Source organism: Erigeron canadensis, chromosome 1 (genome assembly GCF_010389155.1).
Source record: "Erigeron canadensis isolate Cc75 chromosome 1, C_canadensis_v1, whole genome shotgun sequence".
In the NCBI taxonomy this organism is placed as follows: Eukaryota; Viridiplantae; Streptophyta; class Magnoliopsida; order Asterales; family Asteraceae; genus Erigeron; species Erigeron canadensis.
The window spans coordinates 54059601-54076830 of NC_057761.1; the positions used below are offsets into that span (position 1 = coordinate 54059601).

Below are 17230 nucleotides of genomic sequence, written 5' to 3' on the forward strand. Positions count from 1 at the left end.
TTGCCCATAATTTGTGTTAAAGTTGCCATGCCAAATATGCATTGTCTTGAACTTGGAAATTTGGTATAGAGTTAGTTTGAAAAAGTGATTATTGGAAAAAATGAATTATCTAGCATCTTAATTAAAATCGGTCATAGTTTGAGTCGTATTTTAACCACTGGTTTAAACCCTAGTGGCTAGAGGTGTTTACACTTCCCATTATGTGGGGCCCCGGTGGGTTTTCTCCTAAGGTTGTAGGTCCAAGCCTCGGCTGACACCAATCATTGGGTTTCCCATCTATGAATTTTTCACAAGGAGGGGGGTTGAGAGACTACAGCGTATGCTCATCATCTAGTGAGATCCAACGATTGTTGGTTAAAATTGCCTCCAACCACGTCTGAATCAAAATACACCTTTAAAAAAAAAAAATTAAGGTCATCAATTTTCATGTAAACATATTTTATTTATCAAAGGGAAGATATAATCTTTCACAAAACCAATAAATATGCATAGTTACTATTTTCATGTAAACAGTTTAATTTTTAAATATCAAATATGAATTTGATTAACTCGTACAATTAATAACACATAAGTAGGGTTGTAAACGGTTCAGTTCGGTTCGGTTAGCTAGAAATTTCAAACCGTTTTTCAGGTTTCGGTTCGGTTCGGTTAGTTAGAAATTTTGAACCGTTAAGTTCGATTACCCAAAAATCGGTTACCCGAAAAAGTCGGTTAATTTCGGTTTTATTTTCAGTTAACCATTTATTAAAGTTATGCTAATATAAAGTTTAAGTTTTAATTACAATAGTCAATTTACATTGCATTAATTAATTTTTTTTATATATAATAGTTATTTAACTACATTAATATTTTGTTTTATAAATAAATATACATTTTATCTAATTGTGAATTACTTTTTTCTAACGTTTTATTTATACAATGCAAGTTTCTATCCAAGAGTATCATGATTTACTACTTAAAATGTCTTTTATATGATATTACTAATGTTTTTGATAAATATCTTAAACAAAGTTAACAAATTTTCTTAAAAAGAGTATATATATATAAGAAAATTACTTATAATATTCAAAATTAATTATAGATTGTGAAATAAAGTTAGTAAAATTGTTAATATCTTAGACAACAAATACAAAAATTTAACTAAAGAGATATGTAAATGATGTACTTCTGGAATACATATATGTGTAAATATATATATATATGATTATATGTAGGTATATATCAAAATTCGGTTCGGTTCGGTTAACCGCGGGTAATGAATATTGAAAACCGTAACCGAACCGTTACACTTCGGTTTTTATGTTTTCGGTTTTTTCGGGTTTCGGTTTTTTCCGGTTTCGGATCACGCGGTTCGGACCGGTTTTTCGGTTTTCCGGTTCATTTCTTACACCCCTACACATAAGACAACATAGACTAAACCTTCGACTAGGTATTGAGTGAAAAGACTTTATTATATGGATTTGGTTAAAACAATATTATCTAGATTCTCCGTTGTTATATTCAATCAACACTTATAAAAAAAATAAAAATTACTCCGAAAACACATAAGACTTCTATGTATCTTTGTTAAATAAAAAAGAAAAACAAAATATAAAAAATTTATGATGATATTTCTCTATTTTACTTTTTGTGATATAACTAAAATATAAAAACTATTGTTAACGTATGACATGGTCTCTTTTGAATCAATAATTAGAAGTGAGTTCGTTTAGTAACATCTTGTGTCTTTACGAAAACTTTTTAGCTCACGCCACTTGTTCTTTAGTTGATACTCGTATTTAAGTTTGGATTTCTAGCTGACACTAGTATTTATTTTATGAGAACTAAAATATAAATTTTGAAGTACGTATCTTTGATTGATGAAGATATTCGAGGTGTTTGTTACGTATCAAAACTCACGGGTATCTTTGAATTTATCAAACTATTAAAGGGGTGGTTTTGCATTTTATATATATTTTCATTTTTCACATAAAGTCAGTTTTTATAGTATGGCCACATGTCAAATTAAGGATCTAAAAGTGTAAAACTGCGCAAATTCTTTATTTTTGTTTTTATCACAACTAAATTATTTTTAAAGCTTCGACTAACCAGTTTGTCCAAAAATATGTTTCAGTAATAATTCAATATCATGTGGGTCATCAAAAGTCCTTCAAACTAAATAAATAATCATCATCAACAGTCCTATTTATATGAACTAAAAGTATATAAGTTGTTTCATTTGCATCATTTAATCGTTTATTATTATGTTGGAATAAACATGATTCGATTCGAGTGATAAAACATCCTCAATCGTCCTGTGGAACCTGTGAGAGCATAAAGCATAATTGCTATTGATTTCGGGTTCCCAAAACAAGGTGATTGAGTTAGGATGAGATGGGTAATTCGGCTGTGATGTTATGCAAGAATTTGAGAGGAGTAAACACACGAATTTGTGTGGGATTATGTGTGTGTGATTAACCTTAACTTAGGGTTAATTACCCTCTATTTATAATGAGAGTAAACACACTTACCACTCTTTAGTAATTACGCATTCAACCCCTGTGGTGTTTAATGTGTATACCATTAGTCCTCTTATTTACAATCACCTAATGGGAAACCCTATTCAACGTCTCTAAGAGTAAATACGTTCATCATATATTTACCTAGACATAGGGATTTCATTATCGTCAATTATCATATCAGGAATGATACATGATCAGTGACGGTCACACTAACGTGGTTCCAACATTCTCCCACTTGACCGAGCGATCATTTATCTATGAGTATTTAAATAAGTTCCGGAATAATACTCATTTTGTTTTAAACCAAAATCATAGCCAATAAGTACAGTCGTTGAGAAGAACATCAACTCAGGACCCCCACTAGTCAAACTATGACTCAAATTTAAAACTAATAAGCAATGATCAATTGACTAAGACAAATTTTGTTATATAATGTCTTTACACTGTTATGAGCTCGAAGTGTAACTAATAGACAAACAAAATCTGAATAAGGAGGAAAATTTTTTCATTAACATAATAATAATGACCAATAAGTACAACATGCTATCATAATATGTCTTTAAGTAAGCCTCATCTTCGATACGTATCCTACGAAGATTTTAGGAGGAAGACCTTCGGTCATTGGATCCATTAGCATATTATATGTACTTATGTACTTAATACAAAGAACATTTTCCTCTATCCGTTTACAAACAGATACTTTGTATCAAGATACATTTCAGCACCAGTTGAACTGTTACTGTTCAAGCAAGTTACGGTAGCTGAGTTATCACAATAAAACTTCAATGGTCTAATAATAAAGTTGACGACTTTCGAGTCTACTGACCAGGTTCTTTAACAACATCTCATGACATGATATTATGAACGTTCAGACATCATAGTAGACGTTGCAGTCAGTTTCTACTTATGACTCCGTCAAAAGATAGCTTTGCCAGCTAACCATAAATATACATCCAGAAGTAGATTTCTTATTGGAATTAGAACATCCCACTACTTCTAAGTTGTCACCTCTCCTATAAGTTAATATGTAGTCTTTAGTCCTTTGCAGATATCGTAGAACCTTTTTAGCCATTTTCCAATATGCTAATCCGGGATTATATACTTAACTCCCAAGCATACCGGCAATATGAGCGATATCTGGACGAGTACAGACCTGAGCGCACATAATGCTCTCAACTACTTATGAGTAAGGTATCATCCTCATTTGCCCTTTCTTTAATCTCAATGTTCGGACTTCGGAAACAATCACATACATCTGCTTTTACTAATAGATCTATAGTGGGTGTGTAGTGTTGCATGTTATGGCGTTCAAAGATGTGTTCAATATAAGTCTTTTGAGAAAGAACTAGAACATCATTACTCTATCCCGATGTATTTCGATACCTGTGACATTAAAGGCATCACCGAGATCTTTTATGTCGACATTCTACGAAAAGTAAACGCTTCGACTCATGCAACATATCCAAGTTATTACTTGCAAGTATATCATCCACGTGCAAAACAAGGATTGTAAATTTACTCCCACTGATCTTGAAATAGGTGCATTAATCCACTTGATTTTCTTAGGAAGTCTTGTCCTCTTATGACTTCATTAAACTTAACGTACCATTTTAGTGATGCTTGCTTCAACCCGTATATGGACTTATTCAACTTGCAGATCATGTGCTATTTATCTTATGGAACTTTAGGTTCACATGTATTCGTCTTATTGCAAGTTTCCATTCTGGAAAGTGGTCTTAACATCCATCTAATGTAACTCTAAATCATAATGAGATACGAATGCCATGATGATCCTTAAGGAATCTTTATGAGACAGGAGATAAGGTCTCTTGATAATCGATTCCTTCCTTTAGAGTAAAGCCCTTCGCAACTAGTTATGGCCTTATAGCGTTTGACGTTCCCATTCGGGTCTAATTTGGTTATGAAGATCCATTTACAACCTATAGGTTTGGATTCTTCAGGAAATTCAACCAAGTCCCAAACGTCATTATGCTATATGGATTAAGCTCTCAAATTATGGCTTCATCCCACTAAGTGGCATGATCGCTATTAATGGCTTCTTAATAAGAGGTAGGATCAGTAAGCTTTTCAATGTCCTCAACTTCAGTTAAATAATGAAATCATCAAAGTTTTGGTCTTGCGTGACCTAGATGATCTCCTGAGTTGATTTTTAGGTTCAGTAAGGAAGATGCTTTAGCATTAGTAATAAGATGCTTTGCTTTAGCATTATTAATAAGATGCTTTAACATTAGTAATATCTCTATTAGGAGGATTAGGATTTTGATTAAGAGAAGGTGGGTCAGTGATATTAGGAGCAGCGTTGGGTACAAGAGGAGTTATCGGAGGAGCAATAACCGACGAGTGGTTCCCCGTGCTTCTTGTACTTCCTGCAAATCTTAAGTTATGATTTGTCGTGCTCCCACTGATCTCTTAGTTCTCATGAAATGTGACATACTGTGTGTCAATAATGCTAGTAGAGTAGGAAAGACAATAAAACTAATAACCGATAAAGAAACAGGTAAGGGATTTAGGATTCAGTTTCTTTAAGTTAGGGTTATAGAGTTATGCTTTGGCAGAACAACCTCATACGTTCATATATTTTAGACTCAGTTTTCTTTCTGTTCAGGAGTCTTAAGGACAGATTCTAATGGAATTCTTATTGAGTATATGAACAGTTGTGCGTAAGGCCTCAGTCCAAAGGAAAGTAGGTAAGTTGGTTTTGATAAACATACTTTTCACCATGTCCATTAAGGTTCTATTTCTCCTTTTAGCAACATAATTTCGTTGAGGAGAACCAAACATGGTATATTGGTTACTTATGTCTTGTTCCTTTCAAAAGTTATGGAAAGGATTAAGAGCTTAACCAATATCAATATGTCAACCATAATACTCACCTCCTCTATTTGATCTCACAACTTTTATTTTATGATCAAGTTGGTTTAAAACCAAAGTTATAAGATCAATAAAAGTCTCTAAGGGTTTAGATCAGATATAGGTGCATATATCATGAATAATCGTTAATAAATGTAATAAGTGATGTATGTTTTGAGATGGTTGCGGGATAGGGGCTACTAACATCAGAGTGAATTATTTCCAACAAGTTGGAACTTCTAGTGGCTCCTTTCTTAATCCCTTAAGCCATTGAATACATGTTTCAAAATCACTAAAGTCAAGAGAATGTAATATTCCATCCTTTATGAGTCGTATCATGCAAACTCGTGAAATGTGGCCAAGATGTTTATGCCACGTTATGGAGGAATTCTCTAACTATTTAGGTGATTTTGTCTTTGTTTTAGTTATGTCATCAATATTAGGAGACAAAAAAGACTGTGACACATTATGATCTAGTTCTAACTGATACAACAATCCATCAAAGAAACTATGACCAAGAAATTCATTATTATGAGTAATGGCAATCTTGTCGTAACCATGAATTATTACATAACTTTCAAGGTGTTAGACTAGAAAAAAAAATAGACACAATGTTCTGAGAAATTCTCGGTACACATAAGGTATCCACTAGTCTAATACACTTTCAAGTGTTTATATGTAAATCATAAGTCTCCATGGTTTCGACATATAAGAGATCAACCCTTCCAACTCTAAGCTTTCTTTGGTCATTTGATAGTTTTTGAATTGTATGGAATCCTTATGTTGAGTTAATCACATGAACCATAGAACTAGAATCGCTCACACATGTATTAGAAGATACATTAAACATAAAAGAATCAAATATTACATGAAATAAGTAACCTTTCTTAGCTAGCAGTTCCTTGAAATTAAGGCAATCTGGGCACAATGAGAATTTGCAGTTAGGATTGCTCGTCAAGGACTCAAAACTAGAGGTAAAAGCACCATGATTAGCCTTTTGAACTTTAATTTGCAGTCTTATTACTGTTATATCTTTCTTCTTAATGAAATTAGCAGTGGTAGTAAGGTGAACAAATATAGGTTAGCCCAACTTAAGACGAACATTTTTTCTTGCACACGCATTGCATTTAGTTCACTCATCAACCATTTATCCTTCATAGCGCTAAAGTTAATTTTGAAGGTGTCAAAATGAGCATGCAATGAGATCATTAGAAAATGCACAAGAAAATTGTCAAAGACTTCCATTTTACGACTCTTAAGCTTATGAGTCATGTCAGTCATCTTCATTATGTGTTCACAAATATTGCTATTTCCTTTATTCTTAAGCTACTTGCATACGCTTTATACATTCCTCAGATACTATGATGAAGTTCTCGACCATCATTAGTGACAAGTGACTCGCCCTATCCCACTTTCTTAAAATTCGCTTTCTGAGCTGCGGAAAAGTTAGCAGTAATAGCAGTAGGTTCATTATGGCGAATGACATAGTCAAGGTCTAGCATCTTTAGAGTTAGAGGTAATTAATCCTTTCATAAAGCAAAGTTTGCATCAATAAGCGGCTCAATGCCTAAGTTAGGTACTATAGTGGAAATAAGGAGGATATAAATTTAGGATACAAGTAATAGAAGATTAATAAAATAATGCCTAAAACTAAGGGAAATAAGATTACAGTGACATAATTAGCTATCTAAAGCAGACTAAGCAATATCTATAAAACTAATGGAACTAAAGTAATGCCTAAACTTAACTAAGGGCTAATAATAATGTTCCTTATAATAACATAATTAGATATCCAAGGCTTATTAAGTAATGTCTCTAAAAGTAATGGAACTAACGTAATGCCTAAATACGTAAGAGGCTAAAGTAATGTTCCTAAAAGTAATGAGACTAAGACCATTATACCAATGAAGCCAGTGATAGGTAACCTATTGTAAACACCAAAACAATAAGTTGACATAAGGCTCTACTTAGATTTACATCACCTTTGGGCAGAAGTAACTAATATCTAAGTACACATGAGCATTAGGGTCATGCGGCACAACGCTTATCTTTTGACCTTTGGGCACAAAATTAAGAATCGTGTATCTTATGCATGAAAAATATTCCTTTTAGCACACAAAGTGTATTAAATCACCTTTGGGCAGAATCAATATACTTAGTGTTCATTATCCAAAAGGAAAAGAACGCACCATGAGAATCATATTTGACCTTTGGGCACAAATGATGAAACCATGTACATTAGTGCGAAGCCTCCACACATTACGGGGGTTCGGGGACAGCGCCCCTGGGAGCAGGGTCCAAGGGGCAGCAGCCCCTGGCGGGGTCCAAGGGGCAGAGCCCCTGGCTGAGATCGAGCTATGGTAAAAACGTCTCAGAAAAAATTATTTTTGAAAAGTTAGAGACAAATTCAGACACAAAATTATAGGGTAAAATAGTAAGCACGAACACATTCATCAGCTAAGATCTTCTTTAGTGTAACACGAACTTAAGTCATAACTGGTGACTTAATAAGCACAAAATAGTTAGTAAGTTCGTGATAATGTAAATACGAAGACATCCTTTAGTCGTGGAGACGTAAGCACGAAGATGTATTCGGTTCGTGATGATGTCAGTGCGAAGTTGTCATAAGCTCGTGATGACATAAGCACGAGTTCGCGTACGATGATAGCTGAAGTTCGAGTGATGACGTAAGCGTGAAGATGATGTAAGCACGAAGATGACGTAAGCGCAAAAATGAGCAGAAGTCTTGATGACATCAGCACAAGGATAACGTCAGCGCGAAGTGAACATCAGTCCGTGAGGATGTCAGCACGAAGTTCGTGTGACGTCAGCACGAAGTTCGTCTTCTGCAGTTTTTTAGTTCGCGAAATTCATCAAATTCGAACCGAATCACGACTTATTGTTCGTAACGAGGCTCTGATACCACATGTTGGAAAAAACATGATTCGATTCGAGTGATAAAACATCCTCAATCGTCCTGTGGAACCTGTAAGAGCATAAAGCATAATTGCTATTGATTTCGGGTTCCCAAAACAAGGTGATTGAGTTAGGATGAGATGGGTAATTCGGCTGTGATGTTATGCACGAATTTGAGAGGAGTAAACACACGAATTTGTGTGGGATTATGTGTGTGTGATTAACCTTAACTTAGGGTTAATTACCCTCTATTTATAATAAGAGTGATTACACTTACCACTCTTTAGTAATTACATATTCAACCCTTGTGGTGTTTAATGTGTATACCATTAGTCCTCTTATTTACAATCACCTAATGGGAAACCCTATTCTACGTCTCTAAGAGTAAATACGCTCATCATATATTTACCTAGACATAGGGATTTCATTATCGTCAATTATTATATCATGAATGATACATGATCAGTGACGGTCAAACTAACGTGGTTCCAACATATTATACTTTACAAATACCATATTTATTAACCACATTAGATAAGTTGTTCCATTTACACTACACTAGATAAGTGGTTCCATTTTTATTATCAATTAAAGTTCATTTAGAAACTCTAATTTTCGACAATTTGCAACTATGACTCATTTGGGACTTTCTAAAGTACAATGACATACGGGACTTTCAAAAATACAAAAACTCACTTGTATGGAATAACTTGTAAAGTTCGTTAGATATTTAATATAATTTGCCCATTTAAATAATTCTGTTTTAAAGAGTTAACTTTTCCCCGTAAACTAAAGTATATATGCTGTTCTTTTTTGGAAAATATAAAAACTTTACATATTTGCATTAATACAATTTTTTTTAAAAAATCATTAACGTGTAATTACACTATTACAAAATATCGGATGGTTATAGACTTATAGTCTTATACTTTATTTCAAAAGGAAAATGAATTCTAATTAATTCTTTTAAAAATCTTTTTAAAAGATACGTGTCAAAATCAAAAAATGATATTAGAATAAGATAATGACATGTCATATTTTAGTGGTTTTATAAGGATCTTTAAAAGTTTAAACTTTAACATATTATGAATACGCCAAATTTTCTATGAGGTTTACCTTAAAAATAAAACTAGTTGTCAGAAGGCTAGCGTGTTGTAATTACACAACCTTTTACCATTTATTTGTGTCAATTTTTAGGTCCTTTCAAATATTGTTGATTTGTACTTAAAAAATATTAATGATGTATATTTAATAAATCATCTCAATGCATTTGAAAGAATACATACACTTTTAGATGAAATAAAAAACAAAACCAAAAAAAAAATCAGCACATTGTGACCATTTAGCTTTCTACACAATCTATTCTGTTTCTCTCCACTATACAAAACTTTACGTTACAATTGATACAGTAAAAGATAAGGTTGCTTGAGTACGAAATATATATGTGACCATATATACTTTACATGTGGTTGGCACCCAATGCACCCAAAAGGTATGGAACATCATGAAGGTGAATCACTAATGATGCTTGGATTGGAAGGTAAATTATGAAATGGAATGCATGGCTCCATCAATGCATGCTCAAGATTAGACTAAATAATGTAACTTTTTCTATTTTTTGAACGCAAGAAATAATAATTAGTATTAATAATATCAGGATTATTGACTAGCAAGATGCTAGTGATCAAAATATAACAATATACAAAACCAAAACCAAAACAAAAACAGAACCAAACTAATGTAACTTAATCAATGATGATTCTACAAAATGCATTACATGTACTTGATCTTGTTCCAACAAAATAAACTACATACCATGTGCTAATAGTAATTTACCGATTTGTTGCCACACAGTATTGCTTTTTCTCAACCTGTGTTTTGCACTTTTGCTTCGCCGAATTTGGTGGTTGGTTCGATTTGTTGGAAATTTGGTAAATTTTTTGTATTTTTACTTATTTTGGCCACATACTATCTACTTTTGTTGTGAATATAATTAATAGCTAGTTATTTGAAATTACTAATTAAGGATTTAATTATTTACATGGTGTGAATTTAATTATTAGTTAATGAGTTTGGGTACAAAAATATGAGAGGATCACACTGAACCAAAAACTGTGTTTAAAATTACACACAACAAATTAAAATGAATGAGATGTCAATGCTTAACTTAAGTAGTTGGAAACAAATGAGATGAGACATTTGGGGTGTATTTCATATGTGGTAGTATTCATATGAATGTGTTCCTATGTAAGTAGTCACGATGGCTAGGAGCGAAGGGTGGTTTGATGGCGACACTTGGTACGTCGCATCAACATGAGTCGGCTTAATGTTTTGATTAGTAACTCGAACTGGTTTGGACCCGATGCGAACGTGTAATCGGTAACTAACGTCATAACCGTTGGTCAATTATGTGACGTTAGTAGACTTATTATTAATTATATATATATATGGCTATCATAGCATAGAGAAAAAAATAAAGCTAATTTTTAATCCTAACCATTAAAATTCACAATCCTTTAAATCTTGGCCTTTAAAATTCAAAGTCAAATTTCTAAAATTATAAAAGTCAAAAGATATAAACATGGTAACTTTTCAATTGTATTAAACATACTAACTAATTGCTTTAAAAAACTTAAGTACATAGTACACTAAAAAAAAACAAATCATACGACAATGATAAGAGTGTTTATGTATAACAACATACTTTAATTAGTTATTCTTACACTACAGTAGATAAAAAAAAATTTTTTTTTGAAAGGTGAATTTCTCTTGAATATTTCGTGTCATGATTCGACAGCGAGAGGTCTAGTCTTAACCGTGTGCGCGCTAGAGAGCTCACTCGAAGTAGAAATGTCTATTTTAAATACCCAATGAGGGGAAAATTTAATTAGTTTTGAATTATATATGATGAATAATGTTTGATATTTTCACATTTTTGATCGATTAGTTTCAAATTAATGGAAGTTTTCTATTTTAGTTAATTTGGTAAATGGTAAACTTATAAACTCTCACACCAAATTTATAATTTCTAAGAAAAAAAAATACTATAAGAAAGAATATGATAGATTTTTTTTTGAACGGCGGATGGGAAGGTCGTTCCATCGAGTTGAGCAGTGACATCCAAACGAGCAGTATGTTTAAGGTTCGAAACGCCTTACACCGCTGGTACCCCCAAAGGGAGCCCATTACATGCAAAATTTTGTAATCATAGATTCAAAAATAACTAGATGTTAGAGTTTTTACATAGATTAGAAGTATGCTCGTGTAATACATGGCATCCAAATATTTTTTAAATGTTATCGTAAGGACATGAAGTTAAAAAGTAAGTGACGGTTTCTGGCTGCTGGCATCCGTGAGGGTTGTGTAACATAGAGAGTTTAAGGTGTATCATACTACAAAGTTGAAAACCTTTGGGTAATAGTCCAGTAGCCACTAGCCACCACTTTACAGGGGGGTCAAATTTGAGATAATCAAAGGATTATTAAGTGACTGAGAATCATCTGAACACTAGCCTGACTGCAGAATTAGTGGATACCAAATGGTACATCAGATGATTTCCATCCAATTACCTTTTTTTACTACAAAGTTGAATTTTTATTTGTATTGTTTTTACATTACCATTTGTTGTTATATTGACTTTTTAATTACGATAATATATAATATATAAACACGACCCAATTATGTTGACATGTTGCACTCTCTGATCTAACTCTAAACATTAAAAGTTTCATGTTCAAAAGTTCAACTCGTGATCGACCCGGGTTTACAAAGTTGGCCAAGTTATAGGTTAGCGGGTTGATAAGTAAAATAAGTTGATTAAATTATAGGTTAGCGGGTTGATAAGTAAGATGAGTTGGTTAGTCAAGTATGCTTTTAAGTGGATTGGTTTTGATTAAGTATGTCAAATCAGTTGTTTTTAGGTCAATTTCATAACCCGGTCAACGACCGGGTATTGGTCTAGTTACTAGTTAGTTACTACTCAATAGTACTCCATTATGAGTCATGAGTGAAATAAATAAATATGGCTCTTCATATTATTAACCATATAAAACATTGACTATATGATTAAATATAGCTTACGTTTTTTTTGGAAGTAATTTACTTCTTTTGTGATAAACAAAAAAAAACTTACGAGAGTTTTGTTATAAGTATGTAAGATAAATAGATAGATATCTCAATTTTTTTTCCAAGGAAAAAGAGTTTTCCATGTAGATGTTTTGATTATGAAGTGCCATTTTTATGAATTAATCATGTAAGCAAGTTTCCAACATCAACTTCCAACGTTGTCCCAACTCACATTAAACTAAGGTATCTATTTCAGGTGTTTAGCTAGTTGAGACAGTACATATTGCTTTGGCTCTTGTATCCAGGTGGCCTGAAGTACGTATTAAGGCCCTTTATTTTAACAGAATTCTTGACCAGTTTCATGTTTTGTTATCCTCACCAAATAAAATACTCATATTAATAATGTGTTTTATGTTTTAAAAATATTGTTACTCGTATTTGTCATGGCATAGTCATGAGCTGACCAATTGTATATTTAATTTGCTAAAGTTTGGATAAGTTTTTAATACATTGATTCGTGTTATTTTAATCCTAGCTAGTCTGACCAACCCTTGGTGATAATTATGAAAGAGAATAAGTTGTAAACTTTTTACATTTTACAAGATTTTAGTTTAGAATAAAGAGATAAAGCTCGTTTTGAAAATCTTCAATACCGATTGTTTGCTATTTGTTTAATCCGGTTAAATTAACAAGAAATCATATGGAATGTTAGATATGATCTTAAACTGCTAATTAAGTATTGTTAATTAAAAAAAGAAAAAGAGAAAAAAGGTAGAAATAGAGTAAAAGACAAGAGTATTGGGATAGAAAAGACAAGAGTAAAAGACAAGGTTGGAGGGCCTTTATAACCAATTAGGTAGAAATTGAAAGCAACCTTTCTACTTAGGTAGAGGTAAGGTCTGCCTACATCTTAACCTCCCCCATACACCGTCGAGGTATTGGGGCTCAAAACCAGCGGAAGGCGGCATTGAGCAGTTACTTACTTACTTACAAGAATATTGGGGTAAAATATTCGTTTAAAAACTAAATTTTTTGTGAAAATTGGAAAACTGTCCAAAACACATTGTGATTTAAACCTAAAACAATGTGTTTTTACTGTGTAATTTTTTATTGTGTAATTTAAAAACACATTGTGTTAGGTTTAAATCACAATATATTTTTAATAACGTGTGAAAACCAGAAAATTGTTCAAACACACTGTGATGTAAACTTAACACAATGTGTTTTCAAAACAAAAAATCAAAAACACATTGTGTTAAATTTAGATCACAGTGTGTTTTAGTCAGTTTTATAGTTTTCACGAAAATTTTAGTTTTCAAATGATCAAAACCCTATAAATAAATTATATTTCCATTTTCGTAAGGGTAATATTGGGTCACTTTGGGTAAGTTTGACCCGCTTTGACCCGCACCTGTTTGACCCGCACCCGTTAGACCCGCATTTTTAAAATGACCCGCTTAGACCCGCACCCGTTTTGACCAGCACCCGCATTGACCCGTTACCCAAATCTGTCCGACCCGTCCATTTTGCCAGGCCTAGATTAGATTTAAAAAAAAAAAAAAGAAAGAAACTCCTGCCATGACATCCAGTCCTTCAAGTTTCGGTAATGTTAGTTGGGGTGAAGATTCAGGTGACAAATATCTTGGGTATCGTAGATCTCTCAAGGACGAAGCTATCGTGAAACTCCTACAACAAATGGCAAAAGGCAAATCCGTACAATCCAAACACACCGCTGAAGAAACTTACTTGTTTGATGATCATCCCGCCATTGTTCTTGGTACTGTTTCTATTAAACTCAAACCCATCTCATTATTATTATTATATTTACTCATATATTATTATTACCTATAACCTATTGTAATTGTTATATAAATTATGCTAACATTTTGTTATTTACAATTTATAGATTTTTTTATTGTTGTTACACACCATAAAATAGTCACCCAATTTTCATAATAATCTCAAATCGCCTAACAAATGTTAAGCTAAATAAACATCATACATGTTACTCTTTAGGCATTTTTTCATATATACATTGATTAGTAACTGTATTAGTCTAATCATAAAAAATGTAACAAAATAAGTATCTTGAACAAGTCTTAACTAAGTTTAACGACTTACAATAATCTCAAATGTTTTTACTTTCTTAAAACTCTAATATACAGTGTTTGGTGACGGGGTTAAATTTTTTTTTTTTTTTATAGCATATAATATTTTGTTAATTCTATAATTTGTTGTTGTTTCATCTAGAACCATGTCTCCGAGACGAAACCGAGTATTACCTGATTTACACTACTTTGCCCAATGGAATTGTCGAAAATCGGATAGTAGATGGAGATGGTGGCATCTGGGAGACAACCATTCTACCGCGGGCCATAACTGAATATGGTCGTGGCATCGGAAAACGTCAAGCATTCATGTACAAACCGAGTCACTGTAGTACGAGTAGTTGGAGGATGGTGATGTACAGCCTTGACTTTGGTGATAGGGTAATTCTCTCTTTCTTTTAGGTAGTTTTATTGTTACCTTCACATGTAAAAGTTTGTGTGAAATATCGTTGATGTTGATTCTATGCTTTGCAGTCAGACCATGTCATCTGCAAGGTGTTTGAAGCTCTAGATTCCGAGACTGCAAAAGCGGTAAGGGCGGCTGCAGAAGCAGAGGCCTACAAGATTAAACTTTGGCAGCTTCGTGCAGCAGCTCAGGCTGAAGCCCAGACTTCAAAGAAAAGGTTAAAAGACTTGCGGAAGGAGATAGAGGAGGCAGAGGAGAATGCTACTAATTTAGTGGCTGCACGGAAGGAGGTTGCCCGTAAAGGTTTAATCGAGTTGCGGCAGATCCGTGCTTCTGGTAACAATGAAAACAAGTAGGTTGTAGATGTTTAAATCAAGTCTCATTGGAATGGTGCAAAATCAAAACATTAACATGGATATTAGTATGAAAATTTGTAATGAACTAAAGGAAAATCATCTTGTTCCCTCATCCCCTTCTCCCCAATGTCCCCAATGTACCTTTGTTATTCTGCCCATTTTCCTTGACCTTTGTGGGTGATTTAAGGGGAAATTGTAGGTTGGGGTTGGGGGGTTGTCAACTATCATGTTCTCATTCTAACCGGTATAGATCATGCTCTTTCATTTGGAATTGTACATTGTCTTTTCATTTCGTTCTTCATGTTAGGAGAATGTATGTACTGTTACTGAGAGGCATACTTGATCTGTGTAAGTGTGCTGAAGGAAGAAAAACAAGCAATAACTATTGGGGGAGTTAGGTCAAATGATCAAATTCTGGTACAATTGTGTTAGGTTTTCGCCAAACCCCAATAAAGAAGTATAAGTAATTCTGAACTGTGTTTGATGCAATCTGCAAGGAAGCATCAATGGGTAGTGAGTGGAGGCTGCGAGACATACCACGGAACAGATCCATATTTCATTTCAAGTATAGGTACCATTAACGTCTCAGAAATACAGTGCAATCGTCCACTAGACCGCTACCCATGTTGCCGTGCCATCTTGAGAATTTGAATCCCAACATTAAACATTTACTCCTAATGTATAACAAAAATCTTCTACAGAGAGTGCAATCGGTAAAATGATCTCAATTAGAAAACGACATATGTTCAACTAACGCACCAAATTAATTTGCAATATCAGGTTTTAAACCCAAATATAGATACAAAACAGTTTACAGCAAAATTCGTAGCATACCAGAATGCTTGGTATTTAAAATGGGAAGTGATTTTCGCTCGGAACTTTTTTATTCACAAAATCACCAATTTTAACATCTGCAACTACTAATTAATTGAGTACAACCTACCAATAGAAGTTAAGATAAGAAATAGAACGAATTGCAAAAATGGTCCTAGGGCATTAAATGGACGAAACTACCCTCCACGTGACTGACACATGGTGTTACTAACAGTGAAAATTAGATGGAAAGTTAACTTTGGACCAAGATTGCAACATGTGTGATATGACAGGGATGCGTTTCGCGACTTTGCATATGTTTGTATCAAACTTGCAAAATGTGTGATAACACGGGACCAAAAATGCAATTCGTTCTAATTATTATGTATTGAGGTAAATATTGTCACCAGTGACGGATTTAGTAATCTTTAACGGCGGGGTCTAAAAAGTTTTACTGTAAAAATGACAAACAACTAAACAATCTCGGTATAGCAACCAAACAAAACCAAATCATAGTACTTGATAAGACTCCCTCCAGGATTCTCCCCGCCTATAAGACAGGTTTTTTCAAGATTATTTTGTCACATTATCAATTCTTTTATCATTTATTTAATTAACAAAACACCATTCAAATATAATAAAAAAAACACATTTTATTATTAAACAAACAAATTACATTACTTAAAAATAAAATACAACACAAACTTTAATAGGGTTTAAATAGATAAAATTTTAAAACTAGCCGTTAAATTATTTTTTTTTAATTTCACCCTCTTGGCCCACCTTCCTGCGTCCCTCATAGTCCTCACGAGGACTCTTGTGCGAAGACGACCATTTCAGACGCTCGGTGACAATGGTGTCTTGCGTCCTAGTCTTTAAGGACTCCCCCGGGACTCCCTTATAAGAACCGGCCTAAAGGTATTTCAATAAGATTAATACTATAGAATGACATATTAGCTTTCAACATCTGCTATATTGGAAATTATTTAGCTACTTCCACATTTATATCATTACAACTAAACAGGTGACATGTGATTTGGTTCATATATTTATTTCGTTTTCAAAAAAAAAAGGGGGATTTACTATATATTATACAAAATATAAAGTGTAAAATGATTTGTGAGAGCAGGAGCATCTAGATATGTCCAACACAACTATATTATAGATTGTGACGATACACGATACTTTTCATTA

General features: G+C 33.3%; 1 protein-coding gene across 1 annotated transcript; it reads left to right on the forward strand.

The window, feature by feature from the left end:
* Positions 1-13931: 13931 nt before the first annotated feature.
* On the forward strand, positions 13932-15537 carry LOC122595130. The gene is made up of 3 exons (XM_043767448.1): positions 13932-14130; positions 14604-14842; positions 14936-15537. The coding sequence occupies exons 1-3, from the start codon at positions 13932-13934 to the stop codon at positions 15221-15223; spliced, it is 726 nt and encodes a 241-aa protein (XP_043623383.1). The 3' UTR covers positions 15224-15537.
* Positions 15538-17230: the final 1693 nt, after the last annotated feature.